We start from the raw sequence: 21,514 nt of genomic DNA, 5'->3' as shown, positions 1-21,514 counted from the left end.
ACCTCTAGCTCTTGGTTCAGGTGTTGTAGTATGGTATGCACTAGCCATGCGTCTTAATGGGTGTGCTATTTACTAACTGATGAGCCCAACGTAGCACACTGGGGCAAAACGCTGGCAACCAGAATGAGTTAGCTGGAAAATGTATAATGTCCAACAACGGACCAACTATATTGGTATTATAAATTTACTTATTCGGAACAAATATTTCAGGTTCTCTATGGGAATCAACATCTTTATCATGTGATTGCCAGGCAGGCATCAATTTTTTAATATGAGACAAAGTCTCTCATAGTACATTGACACTGCCGGTGGCTCCAAGTACCTTACACAGTGGCCTTCACGGTATGCACTAGCCATGCGTCTTGTTGGGTGTGCTATTTGCCAACTGATGAGCCCAACTTAGCACACTGGGGCGAAATGCTGGCAACCGGGAATGAGTTAGCTGGAAAAATTTTAATGTCCAATAACCGACCAACTATATCAATACTGTAGTACTGTTCATTAAAAGTGAGAAAATGTGCAGTTTTTCATTTGATCAAGTATTTTATACGATAACATTGCTTTTAATTGCTTCCTACTGACGTCATTGTAATGACCTATGTTGACTTCAGTTGGGAATACCACAAAGACAGTCTTTCTGAGAATTCCGTAGCGAAGCACAGGTTCATCAGGTAGTTTTAATCTATAACAGGAGAACACGGCTGAGGATGTCTTAAAACAGGACGAAAGATGTCCTGTATTAATGTTTAACTTAATGTAGAATAAATAATCAAAAGATTATTATTGTGTTGGAAAGGTGGATTTTTTTATTTACTAGATGCGATTATACATAGTATATATCCACCATGGACCAAAATGAAATTTTTAACTGAGTTCTATCCAGGATGCATTTCTCCGAAAACAACATTTTGTGGCTGTTTTCTTTGATTTAGAAAAGGCCTATGACACCACATGGCGATATAGAGTGCTTTCAGTACTGTACCAATGGAGATTCCGAGGTAACTTGCCGGTTTTTATTGCAAATTTTTTATCCCTCCGTCTATTCCGTGTCTGAGTAGCGAGTGCACATTCGCAATATCATGTTCAGGAAAATGGAGTCCCACAGGGATCGGTTCTCAGTGTCACTGTTCGCAATCGCCATAAATGGTATTGTTACTGCTGAAGGATGGTTCAGCAGTAATACCATTGCTCTAGGTTGATGATTTTGCTCAGCATTATAGCTCACAAAGATTGCAGCTGCAGAGCGACAATTACAGCAGCCTATTAGGAGAGTGGAACAGTGAACCTTAGAACATGGCTTTTGGTTTTCAGCTGCAAAGACCTCTGTTGTTCACTTGTGCCAGAAGCGCACTCTTCACCCCCATCCTGAGCTTTAATTAGGGGGTGTCATTCTTCCTGTAGTTGACACTGATTTCATGGGCTCCTTTTCGATAGCAAATTATTGTGGGTGTCACATGTATGTCAGAAGCTACCGTATTTACATGAATAATCCCCGCATATTAAAAAAAAGAGTCACAAAATTGGGGTGCAGGTTTTATTTGCATCAAGGTTGGCTACATGCTACTGGTTCACGTAGTTATCGATGTTAGGTGTACAGGTATGCTTTGTGTAACTGCAGATGGAAGAAAACTGCTCCCATATGTCATATTTAAACAGAAAACAATTCAGACTTTTAATTCAAAACTGTCCTCACACTTTTGAAAATCGGTATTTTACAGAGTAATTTAAATTTGAATTTTCTCAGCGATAGAATTTGTCTTCCGGAATGTGCACGGGTAGCTTTCCACACTTTCATTCGCTTCGGTGTCATTTGCAAATCCCTTGCCTCTAAGGTGCAACTTGAGTTGTGAAAAGAGATGGAAATCACTTGGAGCAAGATCTGGAGAATAAGGTGGATGGGGAAAAAGGTGCCATTTGAAGTTCTGCAGCAAATCCTGGGTCCTTTGAACTGAGTGGGAGTGCACATTGTCATGAAAGAGCAACAGTTTCTGAGACAGAAGGCCAGGACGTTTTCGTTGGAGTGTGCAGTACCTGTCAGCTGTGACCATAGTGCGTCGGGGCAGGTAGTCAACCAGTAGAACACCATTACAGTCCCAAAAGACAGTAGCTATAACTATGCCCGCAGGGACTGAGGTTTTGGCCTTTGTTGCTGCACGTTCTCCAGGTTTCTTCCATATCATGCTTTGTCGTTTTGTTTCTGGAGTTGAATGATGCACCCAGCTTTCATCTCGAGTAACAATGCGGGAAAACAGTTGATCTCCCTCTCTTAGAAGCATTTGCAGGAAAGCTCGGGCTGCCTCGATCCCTTGTTGCCTGTGAGCATCAGTAAGGAAATGTGGGACCCATCTTGCATAGACTTTTCAAATACTGCAAGACATCTGACAGAATCGTCGCAATAGAGGTGCATTCAGTTTCCATACCAGGAGGTAGACGATTCATTATCTCATCAATGCTGACGCGTTGGTATTCGTCCACTACGTTCCTAAGTGTAACAGTGGCTGCATTGCCTGTAGCGGTAACGGGCCTGCTGCTGCGCTCTTCATCATGCACATTTTGCCGTCCTTCCAGGAACCATGAACGCCAGCGGCAAACCACCATGCTCATGTATCCTTCACCTATGGTGATGAATATTGATAGCCGTTGGATTTTTTACCGTGAAAAAGTTAATAACAGAGCGAAGTTCACAAGTGGACACGCTTTGAAGTGGTAGCTCCATGGCAGCTGAACGCAGAGATAGCATGTGCTGTTGAAGGTCAAGCTCAAACTGGCGTCCTCAAGGCCACCAGAACAACCCTTCAGACAATGGGCTTATAACCTTACACGCCTAGGAGTAAGGGCCCCAGGTGTGAAGGTTGGTAGCGTGTCCGCCCCAAAAAGGGAGTTAAAGCGGACACAATAGAGAGGCCAAAAACTGTCAGGAAAACAAAACAACACAAGAATCCACAAAACAGGAGGAAAATACACACTTACCTTAGAAGGTGGGAGGAAGCAGAAAAAAGGCCGCAGTCAAAAAATTTGAAAAAGAAACAGTGACAGTGCTTCCATTGATTTAGTGAAATGAAAATCCACGTTTTGTAATACACGTTCATTTAAAAAAATATGTTGCAACAGCTTAAAAGAGAAAATTAAAATTCTGGTGGAAATGAAATTCTTGAAAGCTTTTAAAACCTTCTGGATAAATTTTGGGAACTATAAAACATCCTTTAGTTTTGGAATGCTTTAAAAGAATAGTAAGTTGAAAACCAATTAACCTTGTTAAAATAAAATAAAATGTTATTTAAACTGACAAGCTTGAAATTAGAGTTGGTTGAAAGAAAATAAAATGCTGACCTCGATAAGAATACCAATAAAAACAAGGAGGATTAAAGCTTACTAAAACGACCGGTCACCTACCTTAAAATTAATAGAACCGTGCTGTTATTTTCTGTACATTATGTACAGTTTGCCGATGTTTTGAATACATTGCAGTATTCTTTGTCAAGGCGACTGAAATACCCCTACTCGATCCGAGGTAATCTCCAGGCAGCAATCACACTACAAGAGTGGTTCCTGACCTTGGTCTTATATATCCTAGTCTTTCTGGCTGACGTAAGCCCCCTGGCTGTCTCGTGAGAATTCTGGAAAGTATGTGTCACAGCCAGGTATAAATCACACCGAAAGCTACCACCAGTAAAAGACACAATAGAACTACAGGCTCCTGGAGTATAACACATTGAATGTAGCTGCGGAATGTTCTATGTTGGTGAAACAAAACGTCTGATCTCCACCCGCCTAAAAGAACATATCCTTCACACCAAGAACCTAAACACAGATATTTCAGCGGTAGCCAAGCATTTCTACTAAACAAGACACGGAATATCATTTGACAGGACCAAGATTATAGCAGCTATCCTTTGGAATCTGGAAAGGAAAATCCGTGAGGCTATCAAAATCAAGAAACATCCAAACAATACGAATTTAGAAGGATATAAAATCAGCAACTCTTAGATGCCTGTCACATAGATTAAGACATACAGACCGCAACATAAACACGCAGGTCGAACCTCCATTTACATAATGCGTGGACAAGCCCCACTACCTGGTTGTGACACATACTTTCCAGATTCTCCCGAGACAGCCAGGGGCTTACATCAGCCAGAAAGGCTAGGATGTATAAGACCAAGGCCACGAACCACTCTTGTAGTGTGATTGCTGCCTGGGAGACTGATTACCTCGGACCGAGTAGGGGTATTTCAGTCACCTTGACAAAGAATACTGCAGTGTATTCAAAATTTCGGCAAACTGTACATGATGTACAGAAAATAACAGCACAGTTCAACCCGGAAAATAAACTAAATAATTCTACACACCCTGGAAGCTTTACCTCTAAGATAAGATTCCAAAAACCGGTTATGAATCAAATCATTTTAATGTGTGCTGATATAGACTGTTTTTAATTTTAGTAATTGTATCAGTCCATCAGCACTGTTTTCAATGGCTTTTATTTTTTATGATGATTATGTCTCGGCAATAAATAGTAACACAAAACATTGACTTAAAACTGGAAATAAAGAACATCATAATTAACGGTAATGCAAAACATAATGGGAACAAAATAGTGGGGTCCACCTATTCAATACTACACAATGTTATAAGATGAATTATAACATTTTATTAATAATGAGACCGGTTTCGATGCGTATATGCATCATCTTTAGCCATAAACTTGAAAAACAGACAATAACAACTTAAGGTTACAAAAACAATGCATACATAATCAATATGTAAACTAATCTTATAGATAAAAGGTAGAAATTGGCATGATTAAAAACATGAGCCGGGAACAATAACTTATAATACTACCTTAAAAGTTTTTTTCCCTGAGAATATAGCACCATTTCCTTTTTGAATGAGTAAGGTCTTGATGAAAGTTCACAGAATCTTAAAATGTAGGATAAAAATGTTGGAGCATCAGTCTGAAAACATTTTCAAAGCACAGATTGAAATACTGGTAATTAAAATTGTATGTAGTGTTCTTTCTTAAAATAACTTATTTTAAAATGACACAATAAGTTTTAAATGTGGAAAGAATGTGAAAATTCTTCAGGCTCTGTTTTTCATGGAAAAATGCAGGTCTTCGCTAACTGAAAATAACCCTTAACAAAGCTATGGCTGGAGTTGGTCTACTGTGGATTTATAATTTTATATTTTATGTGAAAATGAGGCTGACACCGTATTTGCTCCAGAGTGCTAGAAGGTGTTTTCAGTTCAAGGTGGGACCTCTGGCAGCGTCTGTGACGTGTGTAGTCGGGAGTTAGAGAAGAAAATGGTGCTATATTCTCAGAAAAAGAGAACTTTTAAGCTAGTGTTATTGTTCCCGACTCATGTTTTTAATCATGTCAATTTATACATTTTACCTATAAGATTAGTGTACATATTTATTCTGCATTGTTTTTGTAACCTTAAGTTGTTATTGTCTGTTTTTCAAGTTTATGGCTGAAGATGATGCATTCACGCATCAAAACTGGTCTCATTATTAATAAAATGTTATCATTCATCTTATAACATTGTGTAGTATTGAATAGGTGGACCCCACTATTTTGTTTCCATTATATTCTTGGTTCAATACAGTTTTAATATGAAGTTCTTAAACTTGAACATAAAACATTCCTAACTCACTGTGTAAGTTGAATATTTTGCTTTATTCCTATCCTTTGCAAAAACATTGTTCATTAACACAACCAACTACTGCAGACATTATAACAATACTGGGTTATCAGTAGTTGAATGTATTTTGTGTATGTTAATGGGTCTATCAGTATGTACAACTAATAGTAGAGATATGTGAAGATATGAGTATACAAGCAAATATGAGTTAGCTAAAAAGGTAATAAAAACTCAGTTGTGATTGAAGTTTTTAATGCATTGTTGTTTAAAAACTTGAATTTTTGCTCGACTTTTCCATCCTTCAATTCCTATCACCACCAATAATACCATATACACACACACTCTCTCACTAAAATACTGCTCACTGTCATTCTCTTGACACATATGCTGTGGAAATACACTGCCTGACAAAAAAAGTTAAGCACTCAGAAAGAGTGGTCCAATATTATTCCATTTTAGTATACATGCATATACCATTGATGTGTAAGTAAATGATTAAATTTACAAGGATCTGTAATATGTAGAACGTCCAACCAGAGTGTATTCGTGATGGCACCGTCCTGTTGTTGATAAGTTTTTACCAGTCAACTGCTGCGAGTCAGATATTTAAGCAAGACATGCAGAGGATTGTGTACAGTACGAAGCACCCGCGATGCCTCGCAGATGTGTTAGACAGCCTATCTACCAACTGATAGCATTTGACAGAGGCTTCATTGTGGGACTGCATGAGGCTGGTTGGTTGTATCGTCCAATTGCCAGGCATGTGGGCTATTCAGATGTCACAGTGGCCTGACGTTGGACTCAGTGGGTACATGAGGGCACCAAATAATGTCGTGCAGGTTCGAGTCGACCAAAAAACACCACCTCGAGGGAGGACCATCGTATGGTGCACCAAGCATTGCGGGATCCCATAGCTTTGGCACCCGCTCTATGCGAACATGTACTGGAGACTCTACAACATACAACATCCTGCGAGTTCCCACACAGTGTCTCGACGTCTTGCATCTGCCGAATTGGGATCCTACTGCCCCATGCGACAGTTGCCATTCACACCAGAGCACCAACGCCTGTGTTTTGAGTGGTGCCTTGCCTGGGAGGCATGGAGAGAGGATGACTGGCATTGCATCATGTTCAGTGATGAGTCCTGCTTCTCCATAACCTCCGATAACCATTGTGTGCGGGTTTGGTGGCGTTGAGGGCATAAGGCAGATCCTGCCCATATTGTGGAAAGACACACAGGCGTAATCCCTGGCATCGTGGTGTGGGGAGCCATAGGATATGCATTCTCATCACCTAATAGTGCTTCAGCAGACTATAACAGCACAGCGATACGTCACAGACATTCTGCATCCGCATGTCCTACCCCTTATGGCACAGCACCCTGGGACAGTGTTCCAGCAAGTTAATGCACGTCCACACACACAGCACGTGTGTCTGTGGACTGCCTAGAGCATGTTGTGGTCCTGTGGCTGGCAAGATCCCTGGACCTCTCCATCATTGGACACGTGTATTATGACATTGGAAGGGGACTCCGTCCCAGTACCAACCTGCGGGATCTGGAGGGACAGCTGCATCAACTGTGGACGAACATGCCTCAGGAGAGGATCCAAAAGCTTTTTGACACAATTCTGAAACGCATAAGGGCGTGCATTGCGGCCAGGCTGGGGTCTGTGACATCCTACTGACCTGGCGCCAGGATTCCACCTGTAACAGCCAACGGCCTTGTCTCTTTCATCCCATATTACAATCAGTTCAATAAAGGCACATGGTCTTTCAGCATATGTACATTTCATTCACTTTCAAGCACTCCTTCTGGGTGCTTAAATTTTTTTGTCAGGCGGTTTAATTGCTGTCCTTTGCAGAAAGTGTTCAGTATTATCTGGTCAGCACAACTGTCAGTAGCTGTTGATCTCCATTTACTAGTTGTATTGCATATTACAGTTCGTCCAGTTTTAAGAATTAAACTATTTCAAAGATTATTTTTGTTGAAAATGAAAATCATCCATTAAATGGCGATATATTTTTTCCTTAAAACTATGTAAAAGAAAATGAAATCTTAGTGTGGGTGAGGTTTTCTATTAATTCCATTCTTGTTACAAGCTACATAATTCAGTCATCATTGAAAGAGCATTTTAGAAGTTGCAGCAGCAGTTCAGAATGAGAATGTCTCAACATCATGGTTGACTTCATGTACCATGGGCTAACACACTTTAATTGTGAGAATAAAGCAATATGTTTGCTCCTGGATCCTGTTCATTTGTTATTTTACTGTAAATACCTGATGGTTATTATTTTGCATAGTTTTTAACTTATACTTTTCTTTCCACAGTGAATCTAATGAGATCTTCGAACTGGAAACCTCACCGAGTAACATGGGAGAAGACTGCCTGGATATGATACCAGATTGATTTTTTGGATAATGCTCACTTTGGGAATAACTGATAATTTACTTCATATCCATGGGATATTGTGATAGTTGAATCTATTGCATGATGCTGCAATAGACAAATGGTGGAAATGTAAACGTAGAGTTGAAGACGCCCGATTTTAGTCTCTAAATAAGCATGAACCCCTGTTACCATTTTGTCTGCACGATTCATGAAATTTTTATTCATGAATATAAGTACAAAAGAAATTAAAATATTTGAGTTTGGAATTATTACAGTATTTTAAGAATCATTCTATTTTCTGCCTTTCGTGTCCTATGGAACTGAGGTACAGTATGTAGAGTTTTGTCAGTAAGAAAAATGAAAGGTGAATGGTTTATCTGTGGAAATAGATTTACCATATAATCCCGAATACCACCCGCCACCGAATAAAACCCGCACCCTAAATTTGAGACAGCAAAATACGGAAAAAATAAGAAATCAAATAACTTACATACCTATTTAATTTTCTTCAAAATATACCGCAAATATAAATTCAAACAGCATACAGTTAACAAAATCATCACAAAAATCCTAAATGAAATCGGTCCAATACTCGGATCATTCACAATTCACAGTCGTCATCTGAAGTTTCACCATAGGAACTTTCGTCACTGGCATCTTTCCACAAATAGTCGTCCTCACTACCGTCCACGGAATTTGAAATTCCACATTTCTTAAAGCTTTTGGACACTAGATCATTAGGAATGCGCGCCCATGCGGTCTTGATCCAGCTGCATATTAGTCCCACTTCAGGCCTCTTCACTCGTCCGGTTGGTGTTAACACGTGATCACCATCAGACATCCATTTGGTGTACAACTGTTTCATTATAGTTTTGAAAGACCGGTTCACGCACACATCCAACGACTGTAGAATAGAAGTGAGTCCTCTGGGAATTACACTCGGAGCCTGTTCTCACTTTCCGTAAGCATCCAGGCTTCACATCCATAAAGAACTACTGGCCGTATTATGGTGCGGTACACAGTGAGCTTAAGCCTTCTAGATAGACTGGAGGACTTCAGAAGTTTGTGAAGTGCATGGAAGCATCTATTGCCTGCTGCGATGCATTGCAAGATTGGTTTTTCCTTTCGTCATCATATCGTTTACGGCATCAGTTGTATGTCCTCGGTAACGGTCCAACACAAGCATGTTTCGTTTTTGTAACAAAGCTCCCGGGCGACGTTGCCAAACGCACTTCACCCAGTCCTCGACTAACGCACTGTCTATCCAGCCAGACTCATGTGTTCTAAAATAGACGTACGTCTCCAAATGCACAATCCCTTTCTCCGATAAAAGTTTTCGATCCAACCGCAGCTTGCAGTAAAACCCTGTGTTTTGAGTTCTTTTGAGATCTCTAGTGCTTTCAGTTGACACATTTTACTAGAAACACCATATCCTAATGTACGTTTCTCTATCACAAATTTGTGGAGTCGTTCTTCAATTTCCGGAAACGCTGTACTCTGCGATCGCCGTTACTTTTTAGAAGTTTTTCCTTCTTCTTCCGCCAATCATGAATACACGATTCATCAATATTGTACTTTCTGCCAACGGCACGCTTTCCATATATTTCAGTTTCGCTTACAACTTTAAGTTTCTCGTGCACAGTAAAGGACTGCAGACGCCGTTTTGAATCCATCGCTTACTGTTGAGACAGCACTTTCATGGGACAGATACAGAACTCAAATATGACCGAGGTAGACTTCTGTAACCAACAGTCTCAACTCTCGCAAGGTACCATATCTTGCGAGATCAGCTATTTGCGCACCCAACATGCCAGCAACACTTGTGAAATAAATGACGATCGAGCGTCCGTAGCAGCGGCTTTCATATTTACCGCATATTCTTTGATTTACCGTATTTCATTACCTTACATTTTGCGTTTACATGCCACTGTAACCGTATTGAGAAAAAAATCTATCTTGTTTTCTAGAACTTGCCTAAAACACAATAAGACCTGAATGCCCATTTATATGAGGTATATAAGTACAGTAACCGTATTCAGATCTATTTCAATACACCATGTAAACGTAGTAAATATTTACGAGAATGGGCGGCTTGAATATGGCCTGCACCCAAGATTTAGAACCAATATTTTGGGGGGAAAAGTGCGGGTGGTATTTCGGATTATACGGTACTGTATTTACCCATGTAAATACTGCATATTTTTTCAAAAGAATTGTAACTGAAAATTAGGAGTGCAGGTCTCAAACGTAAAGTTCATATTTTTGCGTGTGGAAATAAGCCTTCCCTCTTGCCTTATACATCTGGCAACATTGAGGGATAGCCCACATGACATAAAGTTATGCAATTGTTGTCCAAAATAGTAGTGTAGAGGATTAACTAATATCTTTGTTATTCGATTGGGCCTCACCACATTTATTCCTTTGTTCTTTGTTTCTGTAAATATTCCTTGTATTTAAAACATTACAATATAGCTTCTTTGATGTAGACTGCAATAAACCCTGTTAAACAAGATGGAGTGTTAAACTGTTCATATATGCAATTCCCCAACATCTGGTGCCGAAACCCAGGAAGAAAAGAAGTAGTTGTTACAGCATGTGTTGATATTGTATTATGAACTGTGTTGCTTGATAAAGATAACATTGCTGGTTAACTAATTTTTCCAGTAAGAAGACGCGTGAGTTTTGAATCACAACATCTTCACCTTGTAGCAAATCATACCAGAAGACAGCAGATACTGTAAACAGTATAATTTTGACTATCAATATATTTCCTGTACAATTGCACATCCGCTAATGCTCAACATTCACATAGAGGGGAATTATGTACTAGTTTGAATAACACAAGATATCCATCGTTGCATGCGTTTTTTGGTTATTACATGCTGGTGTTCTTGACACCACGGTGACATCACGTTTTACGATCACAGATTGTAAGCCCAGTTGGTTACTCTGTATTTCAGGTTCCGTATGGGAATCAACATCTGTATCCTCTGATGGCCAGGCAGGCATTAATTTTTGAAAATGAGACAAAGTCTCTGATAGTGCATTGGCACTGCCGGTAGCTCCAAGTATTCTAATCAGTGGCCTCCACGGTATGCACTATCCATGCATCTTGGTGAGTGTGCTATGAACCAACTGATGAACCCAACTTAGCACACTGGAACAAAATACTAACAACCAGGAATGAGCCTGAAAATTTGTAATGTCCAATAACGGACCGACTATATTGGTATTATATATTTACTCATTCGGAACAAATATTCCAGGTTCCCTATGGAAATCGACATTTTTATCATGGTTACTCTGTGCCATCTTTGATGTAGTACTAATCTGCCACATGCACTACTTAATAGAGCCACTTGTCCTCTCTCTCACAAATACAAATTATCTTGTATAAATTCCACAATGGCTGACACAGAAAAGTTGCATAACTTGAAGGAAAATGCACCTTAGAATGAGGCAATATTACTCGTTTTGCTAATATGATCAATTCTTTCAGGGAGGTGACCCCTATAGACAAATACCAATTCTACAAGGGCTGTATTGAAGAGGCTATATTCTGCATATTAAAGTTAGGCGACCGGGTGAGTTGGCCATGCGGTTAGGGGCGCGCAGTTGTGAGCTTGCATCCGGGAGATAGTGGGTTCGAACCCCACTGTCGGCAGCCCTGACGATGGTTTTCTGTGGTTTCCCATTTTCACACCAGGTAAATGCTGGGACTGTACCTTTATTAAGGCCGCTTCCTTCCCAGTCCTACCCCTTTCTTATCCCATCGTCGCCATAAGACCTATCTGTCTCGGTGTGACGTAAAGCAAAATGGCAACAACATCAACAAAGTTAGACGACATAATTCATGATCACTTCATGAACCATGAATACGAGATGTACATATTGACCTGTGAAAAATACTGTATTTACCCGAATAACCCCCGCCGTCGAATAATACCTGCACCCTCATTTTAAGAAGGCTCATTTTGAAAAAAAAAAATGAAATGAACTAAAATTCCTTCCATCGAAAGAGTAACGTAGGCATAAACAAACATTTCGTATCACTCCGTGAGGTCCACGTGGTTTTTACGCAAATATGAACATGTAAATTTACGGATATAGCTGCTTTGCCTGAGATGATAATACATTATCACTCCTATGAAATATATTTTCCATGAAAATGAGCAAGTAAACTTACGTGACAGGTATTTCATTAATCTGAACTTGCAATAGGCTCGATTCCCTGTAGGTGGGATTATTAGTTGCCCCTTGGATCACTAGAATCCTCTCTTAAATTACTTACAAGTTCGTCACACTCCACGTCTAAAACACTTCTCACATGTGGTCTCTTTTTACTGGACAGCAACACAGCCGGTGGTGGATAATTCTTTTTGTGCAATGTAAACACTTGAAATAGACACACCGGCGAAATCTGATGTTAGTTTTGCGATACAGTAAAACCTTGTGATACGGATGTTGATTCCCATAGGGAATCTAAAATATTTGTTCCGAATGAGTAAATTTATAATACCAATATAAATGGTGCGTTATTGGACATTATAAATTTTCCAGCTGACTCATTCCTGGTTCCCAGCGTTTCGCCCCCGTGTGCTAGGCTGGGCTCATCAGTTGGTACCTAGCACACCTACCAAGACACATGGCTAGTGCATACAGTGGAGGCCACTGCGTAGGCTAATTGTAGCCACCGGCAGTGCCAATGCACTGTGAGAGACTTTGTCTCATTACCAAAAATTGATGCCTGCTTGGCCATCAGATGATACAGATGTTGATTCCCATAGGAAATCTGAAATATTTGTTCCGAATGAGTAAATTTATAACACCAGTATAAATGCTCCGTTATTGGACAATTAGCCTATGCAGTGGCCTCCACGGTATGCACTAGCCATTCGTCTTGGTAGGTCTGCTAGGTACGAACTGATGAGCCCAGCCTAGCACATGGGGGCGAAATGCTGGCAACCAGGAATGAGTTAGGTGGAAAATTTATAATGTACAATAAAGGAACATTTATATTGGTATTACAGTAAAACCTTGTTAATTCGAAGTCTTTGTAATACAGAAATCGGACTTCCAATTACATGATTTTGAATTAACAGCCATCTTGTAATTCAGAAATGCCAACCCTCGCCAGTTTTTGCGGATTTTGCTTTTCCACGTACTGCTTGCTACATGATATTCTGGCATTCCTTAAAACACTGAATATGAAAGAATTACGATTTCACTCTATTTTCAACTATGAAATGCACTATAAACGCACCGAAGTGAGTGAAAGTGCGGAAAGCTACCCCTGCACGTTCCGGAAGACGCATTCTATCATGACGCAGAGAAATTTTGAATTTAAATTACTCTGTAAAATATGGTACTATTTAAAAAAATGTAAAGTCAATTTAGAATTAAAAGTCTGAATTGTTTTCTGTTTAAATATGACATGGGTACAGTTTTCTTCCATCTATGGTTGCGCAAAGCATAACTGTACACTCAGCATCGAAAACTAGGTGAGCCAGGAGCGTGTTGGCAACCGTGACACAAATAAAATCTGCACCCTAATTTCGTGCCTCAATTTTTTTTTTTTCAAATATGCAGGGTTTATTCGCGTAAATATGCTATATCGAGACTGCTAAACGCGTGATCCAAAGAGTTACACGAGGTATCAATAACGAGCTTTCTATTGCAACTGCAAATTTAACAGTGAATCAGACTCGTGCTGTGCCTTCTGCCTTATCATTTATACATAGAATTAAATTACCTCCCATCAAGTTGGAGCCATTTTCTGGAGACGCTGAAAGTTAGGAATGCTTTTGGGAGCAATTTGAAGCGTCAGTTGATTGGAACCCATCCCTTTCTGTGGTTAATACACATGTGTTTCTTAGAGACTATTTTGAGGGAGAAGCTAAGTAATTGGTAGGGGGAGTTGCCGTTATGGCATCTGCTTACGAGGATACCAAATGGATTTTACGCGCACGATATGGGGACAGAAACCGTATAATACAAGCCCAACTAGATTACTTGGAAGATATCACGCCGATTAAGTTTGCCTCTCCCGAAGCTCTCAACAGGACATTCACTGAATGCAATAGACGTATACAGGCCCTCCAGGACTTAGGAGAAGATTAATGCCTATGGCCATATACTAGCCCCAAAAGTACTCTGCACCTTCCCCGAGGACATCGTCAGAGATGGATAATCCACTTTAAAAGGGAAAATTTACCCGAAAGCAGTATTACAAAATTGGAGTTCCTAGGTGCGGAAGTAGACGGTGCCGTAATTGTACAGAAGATTCGTGAGGAGTCTGATGTTCCTAAAATTTAATGGCGGATAGTGTATAGTCACGAAATACGAGGCTCGTGGTTTGTGTGGCATTAGGAGGTGAATTTTAGCAGTTTGACAGTCGCAAGTGTGATACATTACTCTAACTTGTACAGTTATTCACGTCAGAGTGTTCGTGAAGTGTTCAGTGAAACCTGAAGCGAAATATCTACAAAAACAACCATGCCACCCAAAGTTAAAGAGGTGCCAATGGAAGCCATTGTGAAGCAAGCAGTGCAGGAAGGGCTGTGCAGTAAGGAGACTCTCAACACGCTTGCCAGCCTCATCCAAGATCAGGTGACAAAGACAGTTGTAGAGCAACTGAAAGAAACCATAAATTTCAATACGAGCGTGATCGAGGAACTAAAGCGTACGCTGGAAGAAAGAGACACGACCATAAGGGAATTAAAAAGGGAGCTGCAAATGAAAACAGACAGTTTAGAGCAGTACCAAAGAAGACAGTGCTTGCATGTGTTTGGTGTGGAAGAAACTGCAGGAGAAAACACCGACAATATTGTCATTGATATTGCTCGTGAAATTGGGGTGGAACTCTCAGTGGACGAAATAGACAGATCGCACAGGGTTGGGAAAAGTCAAACTGGCCGTCCAAGACCCATAATTGTGGAGTTTGTTTCGTACCGGAAAAGAAATGCGATGTTTATAAACAAAAAGAAACTCAAGGGTACAAATAAAACAATTAGAGAGGACCTAACCCCAGAGAGACTGCGGCTTCTACAGGACGCTATAAGTAAGTTCAGTGTGCGGAACGTATGGTCGAAGGATGGCATAATCTATGTTAAGCAGGGAACTCGTAAAATACCTGTGTCAAACCGCGAAGATCTCGATCGTATTTGCTAACCATGAGCCGACATTCTGTAAACTAAATACCGCTGTATAGAATTTTAATCATAATTTCAACTCTAGCTATAGCCTACATTTTTATCATTAATTTCAGTTTTTAGTTTCTTAATTTTATCTAGTGTAGTTTTTCTTTTTATAACCACAATTAAATTTTAAGTTGGCAGCAACAAGTAACCAGGAAACAAATGCCTCTAGTTTCAGCCTCTCCAACCCACAGTCCCAAGCAGGTCACTACCTGTATCTCCCAGCCCCCACCCTAAGTACCGCTAATCACCTTCAAGACATTCTTTCGCCTTACCCTACCTCCTTACAAATAGCTCATGTAAACACTCAGAGCATTCTCCCGCATTTCCCGGAATTCTCTGAAATATTCTCAACCTGCAACCTGCATGCCATACTATTCTCAGAGTCGTGGTTGCGTCAGTCTATCCCTTCATCTCTTGTTAGTATGAATGGTTATTCATTGGTTAGGAATGACAGGAGCGGTAAGCTCGGTGGAGGAGTCGGTATGTACATACGGGATGATGTGAAGTATAAGGTGATATTAAAATCCCCCAGTGAGTTCTCTAGTAGCCCCGAATTCTTGTTCGTTGAGCTCATAGTTCGCGGTACGAAGTGCTTGCTTGGTGTGGTGTATCGTCCACCGAAGACTGGTAACATCACAAATCTAGAGGAAGCCCTACATGATCTAACACCCAGGTATGAGCATTTGATTTTAATGGGAGATTTTAATACAGATTTGACAAACAAATCTACCGAAACAAAACGATTGACTGAGATGTTTTCATCCATTAATTTGACAATACTACCCCTAAACCCTACACACCATGTTGCTAACTCACGCACGCTCCTCGATCTAATAATTACTAATAATACCAACCGAATCCTAACTCATGGACAAATGCCCGTTCCCGGTCTCTCCCGACATGACATGGTTTACGCTGCATATTCCTTGAAGTGCCCTAAATTCAAGCCGAAATTAATTACATATAGAGATTTTAAACACTTTAATGAAGACGCATTTTTTGAAGATGCTCTTAACACACCATGGCACAACATTCAATTCATAAATGACATTGACAGAAAAGTAAATCATTTTAACGAACTACTTCTGACTGTATGACAGACATGCACCACTACGCACTGTTAGGGTAAAGAGACCTTCAAACCCATGGCTGTCCCAAGAAATACGTGACCAGATGAAAATAAGAGACGCAGCCTATAATTATTACGTGAAATATCCTACATCTGACAGTTTCGGAAAGTATAAAAAACTCCGAAACAGAACAACACAGTTAATTAGAAATGCTAAAATACGTCACTCTAATGATATTTTGAACACTCAAAATTCCACTCAGATTTGGAAATCTCTTCGCAAAATGGGATTATGCAAAAACAAGACAAATGACAACAACTGTAATGTACCACTAGCTGACCTAAACTCATACTTTAGCTCACGATCCTCTCAGATTGACGAACAGACCAAAGCAGCAGTAATTAACAGAATATCATCAAAAACAAGACATAATGGCGAGCAGTTCTACTTTTCCCATGTGACCCCCAGTGACGTTAGGGAAGTCTTCAGTGAAATAAAGTCAGGGTCCACTGGCCATGATGGAATCAACGTGTCTCTTTTAAAAAGAATCATAGACATCATACTTCCAGCGGTCACGCATATCATGACTGGAGTATTTCCTTCTAATTGGAAACATGCAATCATCCGACCTTTCCCTAAAAACAACAACCCCAACAGTCCCGAAGATTATCGTCCTGTAAGTATCCTTCCTACATTAGGAAAATTGTTGGAGAAAATAGTACATAAACAAATGACTGAATATCTTATACAGTACAACTTACTTGACAAATATCAATCGGGATTCAGACAAAACCACAGTACTGCCACTGCATTAGTTAAAGTGACAAATGACATGCAACTAGCGATAGATAAAGGACAAATGACTATACTTGTTCTCTTGGACTTAAGCAAAGCCTTTGATTGTGTAGATAGAGACATATTACTCGCTAAACTTAAGGCGCTGAAATTTTCTTACAGCGCTTTAACCTGGGTACACTCCTATCTTAGTGATCGTCAGCAGCGCGTATCAGTGGGAAACGATACATCTTCGTGGCAAACCACTAAGATGGGCGTGGCTCAGGGAGGAGTATTGTCACCACTTTTGTTCTCATTGTACATGAACGACTTATCTGAGACGCTGACCAATTGTAAATATCACCTGTATGCAGATGATATACAGTTATATATTCACACAAAGCCTAATGACTTAAACAATTCAATCACTAAGTTAACCGAAGACCTAGCAAATGTTAATGACTGGACTAGCAGACATGGCCTGAAAGTGAACCCATCAAAATCACAGGCCATCATAATTGGCACGTATAAATCTCATGCTAAAATACAAAACATGTATATACCCAGTGTTATGTTCAGTGGAATACCAGTAACATTTAGCGATCATGTAAAGAACCTTGGAGTAGTATTCGATAAATATTTAAGTTGGTCGGAACACGTCACAAAAATTTGTCAAAGAATATTCTACTCATTACATTCTGCAAAAAGGATGAGGGACTTCCTTCCAAGAAACACAAGAAAATTATTAGTACAGAGTCTAATATTGCCAATATTTGACTACGGAGATGTAGTTTATAATAGTATGAGCAAAACGCTTTCATGTCTACTACAGCGAGCCTACAATGCTTGTGCTCGATTCGTATTAAATATCCCAATACAAACTCATATTAGCCCTTTCCTCTCTCAGCTGTCGTGGCTAAGATTGACTGAACGACGTAAATACCACGCTGTTTCCCTTCTCCACAGTATTCTGCAAACGAGCAAACCAGACTATCTTAGAACAGACTTTAAATACCTCTCCCCTTCCGATAGAGCTCCCTCAAGGTCATCCACACGTTCCCTCTTGTCCATTCCCATTCACCACAGTAACTCGTACAACAACTCATTCATACCTGCTACCATACATTCCTGGAACTCAATCCCAGCTGAAATTAGAGGCATAGGCAATCCAAGGCTATTTAAAAGGAAATGTTTAATGTGGTATTCAAATATGTAAAAAGTAGATTTCACCAACGTAAAATTTAATAATTAGCTCTTAATTATCAATAAGGATAGAAATTTTAGAGGTTAAGTAAATTACTTTTAGTGATTTTTAGAAATATATGTAAAAATGATGTTATAAAGCTGTTGTATAATATGGTTTGGCATAATAGCAGGCTTCATAGCCTGAGCCCCGCCATATAAGAAAGGCAATAAACTAAACTAATCTGACACCCACCTCGGCAACTTTACACGTCAAGGCTACGAGTGTAAAGGGGATAGAAAGAAATAATAAATCGGTGAATCACTTATGTGCTTTTTTTGTGAGGAAAATAGTGACTAGACTCAAGACTGCAACGTTGTCGATGTTCGCAGTCGTAAGGGAAAACTAAAGGCAAAAAATCGTTGCTACCTATGCCTTAATCAGGGTCACAATGCTGCTGAATGTAGTTAAAAAGGAAGGTCATTGTGAGCCAATTGCAAGAAGGGTCATCCTGTATCCACATGCAGTAACATAGATAACACCAAAACTGACACTAGTCAGAATTTAACCACATCTGTCTGCAAGACAGGTGTCACACCTTCCAATTTTACTCATCTTCAAACTGTCCAAGTGTGAGTTACATGTCCAACAGGTCTAGCTAAACTAACAAGATGTGTATTAGATGGTCGTAGTCAGTCCAGGTTTGTCACAAGGTCAGTAATAGATGAGCTGAAATTAGAAACCATAGAGAGTTGGTGTCTGTCAGTGCCTTTGAAATGCCATCAGCCTCCACAGTCCCTCGTAGACTTGTTTGTTTCGAAGCTTAAGGGTATCTGGGCAAGTTCCACAACATCTGTTACTGCCTTTGAAACCACTCACTCTTTCATGCATCACCCAACTTTACCGCAGGATGTCACTGTACTGAGACGCACCTGCAAATTACATCTTGCTGCCCCAAGAGACAACCACGAGAACCTTCCTATTGCGATCCTCGTAGATGGTGACCATTATTGGAGGATAATCAAGGATGCCGCTCCAATATGCCTTTCTCATTCATTAGTGCTGATTTCTTCCAAACTGGGTTGTATACTTGGGGGAAATCGATCAGGGGTTACAGTGAATAGTGGTAGTTAATCACATTGATGACCATGAAGTTAGGCATTCAGATGACATGTTCAGATGCCTCTGGGATTTGGATGCTATTGGGATTACACCAGGCTAAGACTGATCTTCAAGTACGAAATACACTGAAATCCTCCAGCAATTTCACAACTCCCACCATATTGAAGACAGTCGAAGAGTAGTTTCTCTTCCAAGAAAGGAGCACGTAAATCTGCCAACTAATTGTGTGAATGCTGAAAATTCTTCCTTTCCCTGTAGAAATAACTCAAAAGAAATAAAGATCTGAGAAACATCGACCTTTCACAGATGCTTGACTACGTACAGAAAGGCCATGTAGAAGTTGCTGGACCAGCAAAAGACCCAAACGCATGTTACTATCTACCGTATCATCTGGTAAAATAGGAAAGGCATGGGAATGTTAAGTGTAGAATTGTTTTCAATGGGTCTTCACACAGAAGAAATTCACCTTCACTTAACAACACTCTGGAGATGGGACCGAACCTTCTTCCAGGGTCTCTGTCAGTTCTAATTAAGATGTAGACTGTCCCCAGTAGCAGTCATTGGAGATGTCAGCCAAGCCCTTTCACAGCTTGTTCTCGACCAACATGACAGGGATTTAATCAGATTCTTCTGGTATTGAGTGGTTGACGGTGAAGTAACAATATAACGATTCACAAGGCTTCCCTTTGGCTTAACCTGCAGTCCATTCTTGCTTGCTGCGCATCATGAGCAAATATTTCCCCAGGCTGCATCTCTTTTAAACAAGAGCACTTACGTGGATGACTTCGCTGCAGGTGCTGCAGGTGTTCAAAATGAGACTGATGCTGTCTCCCTGTATTATGAGCTTGCATCCCTCATGCGAAAAATTCAATTGCCTTTCACAAAATGGGGATCAAACTCAAGGCATTTGCAAGAAATCTGGGCGTCCAAGGACCGACATCCAGATATTGGGAGTCAGTTGAAATACAACAGCCAACATGTTTTTCATTAATCGTAAAGTTTTGGTACACAAGGTAGAAAAGGACCTACCACTAAGAGGAACTTGTTGCAAGTCACAGGCACATTTTAATGATGCACTTGGTCTAGATTCACAACTATTTATTTATTTATCTTCCACCTAGTCGATACAATGATTGCTTAAGGCAACTTAATTGTTAAAAGTGGTACATGTTTTGTATATTATCAACATCTTCAGCCACATAACACTGTTTAGATGAAAAATACATACGAGTAAATTGACAAAGTAATGCTTTAGAGGAAGTGTCCTTAAAATTAACATAAGATCGACTGCATTCAATGTTGTTACCCATGCATGCCAAGGTCTGTTGTCAGTGTTGTCAATCTGGCTCAGTCCGGTGGTATTTGAAGGTGCTCAAATACGACAGCCTCCTGTCGGTAGATTTACTGGCACGTAAAAGAACTCCTGCGGGACTAAATTCCGGCACCTTGGCGTCTCCGAAGACCGTAAAAGTAGTTAGTGGGACGTAAAGCAAATAGCATTATTATTATTACATCCATGTGCTCAGGTGGCTAAGACTATACAATCCACCAGTGGTCCCTAACCCGTTAGAGGAGAGATCCTCACTTGGACTATGTGTAAGTAAGAGTAGCATCCTGCTTCACAGAATTTACCGAGCTCAGAACATTTTAAGCAAGCCTCGGACCTATGGGAGTAACGGAATCCCACTCCCAATTGACAGGCGAGGGACACCTTGGAAACAACTTCACAGAGATGAGTTCAACCTATTCAATATTAATTATGTGTTGTATAGATGTTATTCACAACATTTGTTTAACATGGGACCGGTTTCGACATTTGAATGTCATCATCAGCCATAAAACAAATCACAGACAAATGAGCAATGACATATTAATTAAAACTGGTGTAGTTACACATTGAAATATGTACATTAAAAGTCTTTATACGTCCATTCACACCATATGTCAAATAAATCATCAAAACAAAAGAGCAACGGCATAATAAAGCTGGCGCAGTGACACATTGAAGTATGTACATAGCCTCTTTCTATTCCAAGATTAAAAGAAGGTTCCTTGATATGTAGTCAAAGCATAAAAGTCTTTGTACGCCCATTCACATCCTGTGTTAATTAAACAGCAAAAATCTGAACC

General features: G+C 40.1%; 1 protein-coding gene across 2 annotated transcripts in view; it reads left to right on the top strand.

Annotated features, from left to right (window-relative positions):
- The window catches only part of LOC136877008 (uncharacterized), a 64,906-nt gene extending 54,358 nt beyond the window's left edge, over positions 1–10,548 (top strand). For both annotated transcript variants that reach the window (XM_067150797.2, XM_067150798.2), the window contains one exon: positions 7,976–10,548. In XM_067150797.2, coding sequence (XP_067006898.2) covers positions 7,976–8,054 — 79 coding nt within the window. In that variant the 3' untranslated portion in view covers positions 8,055–10,548. The remainder of the gene's footprint in view (positions 1–7,975) is intronic.
- The last annotated feature ends 10,966 nt before the right edge of the window (positions 10,549–21,514 follow it).

This window comes from Anabrus simplex, chromosome 7 (assembly GCF_040414725.1).
Source record: "Anabrus simplex isolate iqAnaSimp1 chromosome 7, ASM4041472v1, whole genome shotgun sequence".
Lineage (NCBI taxonomy): Eukaryota > Metazoa > Arthropoda > Insecta > Orthoptera > Tettigoniidae > Anabrus > Anabrus simplex.
Note: the sequence above shows the minus strand (reverse complement) of the source record. Positions and strands in the feature narration are given on the sequence as shown.